Below are 2,036 nucleotides of genomic sequence, written 5' to 3' on the forward strand. Positions count from 1 at the left end.
ATAAGTTAAAAGTAACAAATAAAAATATAAGTATAAATTTAAAATACTGAACAAATAAAAGTAAACGAAGAAAATAAATAAGAGAATATATATAATTTTAATTTGATGTTTAGTCAAATGCGTTTACCAAATATGCTTAATAACGTTGGTTATTAAGCCAACTATCAACACAAAATGTAATACTTTCTGACTCTCATTTTATGTGATGTAGTTTAACTCAACACAAAATTTAAAGAAAAAATATTTTTAAAACTTGCTATCTACAATAACCGATGAATATTTGTTATGAAATATAAAAATATATCATTATTTTTAGCACTAGCTAAAAAAGGAGTGAATTATATAAATGGAAACAATAGAGTAACATAATCTATCATTTTCATTCATTAATACATATATGTCAAAAAACGAGTAGGACTGGGCATTCTGACACATACATACAATATATTATTACTACACATAGTCAAACCTTCAGAACAAGCTCTCCTTGACCCCATATAATTAAATCTCTGGGTTGGAACTTAGAAGACAAAATGATTCTAATTAGCCCTTATTATCACAAGAAAAAAAGACTTCTCACCTATATAGAGAGTCCACACACCAACAAATATATGGGGTGTATATGTTACTCAAAACATGAAAACAATTTTCTTTGACTTGTTAAAAAAAAATGATTTTTTTTAGAAAGTCAAATTCATTGTTTTCAATAAAAGTAAAGTAACTTCTTGCTTCTTCTTCTTCTAAAACACATACTGTTTCTTGAAATCCAATGACATGTCCTTTCTAGAAACTACTGCTGAAAGGACTATTTGGTAAAAACACCATAACAAACAAAAACATAATGCAAACCCCACTAACTATAAATAGTGGTTCCGTTATTCTAGTTTCTGGACTGTACACAAGGGGGGGCCATATTTTACTCATACTTTTATGGGTAACTCCAAAGACTATCCGCATCAGAGTTTTCAGGTGATTCATCGTAATAAGTTGATTGATGCATCCTTGGCGGGCTAACAAGCATTGCCTCTGCCATATCATCCAGCAATTTCGGCATTCCAAATATCTCTTCTTCATCCACAAACTCTTGCCCACCTCCCGCTGCTGCTGCAGTACCTCCAGCTGTACTGATTTCTGACAAAGGAGGTGCTCTAGCAGCAGCAGCATTTGCAGCTGCAGCACGAATATCTGCGGCTGACAGAGAAGCAGGGATAGGGTACGAGTATGCACAATCAGGAAAGTTTAATTGGGCATCAGGGCCTTTTAATGCCAAAGCTGCAACGTCATAAGCGACAGCTGCCATTTCGGGATTGGGGAAAGTTCCTAACCATATACGTGTAGTCTTTCGAGGCTCACGAATTTCGGAGACCCATTTCCCATTCCTCTGTCGAATTCCTCTGAAATTCGGATGCCTACGAGGTGATAATAAGGTGCCCCCAGTGGGTGAAAGGTTTTCTAAAGGAGGAGAATTGTCATTTGGGGAAACGTTAAAAGGATAATCAGCCATGCAATAGATCAAAGTGGCACTGACACTGACACTGACTGACTTAGGTAGCTTTTTTTTTTTTTTTTTTGGATAGATATTGAAGATTGTGAAAGAGAAATTGGGCTATTTTAAGGATGAATTGTAAGCGTGGGAAAGTCGTGGCTTAGTTATTTGTTATTAGGAGTATAAAATAAACACCCCAAAAATGGAATTGTTTTTTGACATGTGGAACGCACACGTAATTGGGGCAAGCTCATAACTTAGCTGTTAAATGCTCAGATTACTCTATTTATAATACACCCAATGTCGCATCAGGTGCAAACAATCGAAGCCTTTCAATTTCTAGTAGGCCCTGGGTGGTTCACGTTTTATTGTGAATTTTTTTTTTAAAAAATAATTTTTGTTTTTAAAATAGTAAATGATATTTTAAAAATTGACTAATTGTGTTTGGTAATACAAATAAGAGTTTTTTTTTTGACACTTAAGTCTAATTCAATCTCAAAAATTAGATCATGAGGAGAGATTTGTTTAAGTTCATATAAGGAGATCAATA

The 2,036-nt window shown here is 33.9% G+C and overlaps 1 protein-coding gene across 1 annotated transcript; it reads right to left on the reverse strand.

The window, feature by feature from the left end:
• Positions 1–791: 791 nt before the first annotated feature.
• On the reverse strand, positions 792–1,555 carry LOC125834409 (ethylene-responsive transcription factor ERF025-like). Its single transcript, XM_049513552.1, has one exon. It carries the CDS (start codon positions 1,502–1,504, stop codon positions 929–931), a length of 576 nt encoding a protein of 191 aa, XP_049369509.1. The 5' UTR covers positions 1,505–1,555; the 3' UTR covers positions 792–928.
• Between the last annotated feature and the right edge of the window lie 481 nt (positions 1,556–2,036).

The sequence above is a fragment of the Solanum verrucosum genome, unplaced genomic scaffold (genome assembly GCF_900185275.1).
Source record: "Solanum verrucosum unplaced genomic scaffold, falcon-dt-bn FXZP01000279.1, whole genome shotgun sequence".
Taxonomy (NCBI): domain Eukaryota; kingdom Viridiplantae; phylum Streptophyta; class Magnoliopsida; order Solanales; family Solanaceae; genus Solanum; species Solanum verrucosum.

What these genes read in the sequence shown, in the direction of transcription:
- LOC125834409 (XM_049513552.1), bottom strand. Translation starts at nt 1,504, where the DNA reads ATGGCTGATTATCCTTTTAACGTTTCCCCAAATGACAATTCTCCTCCT.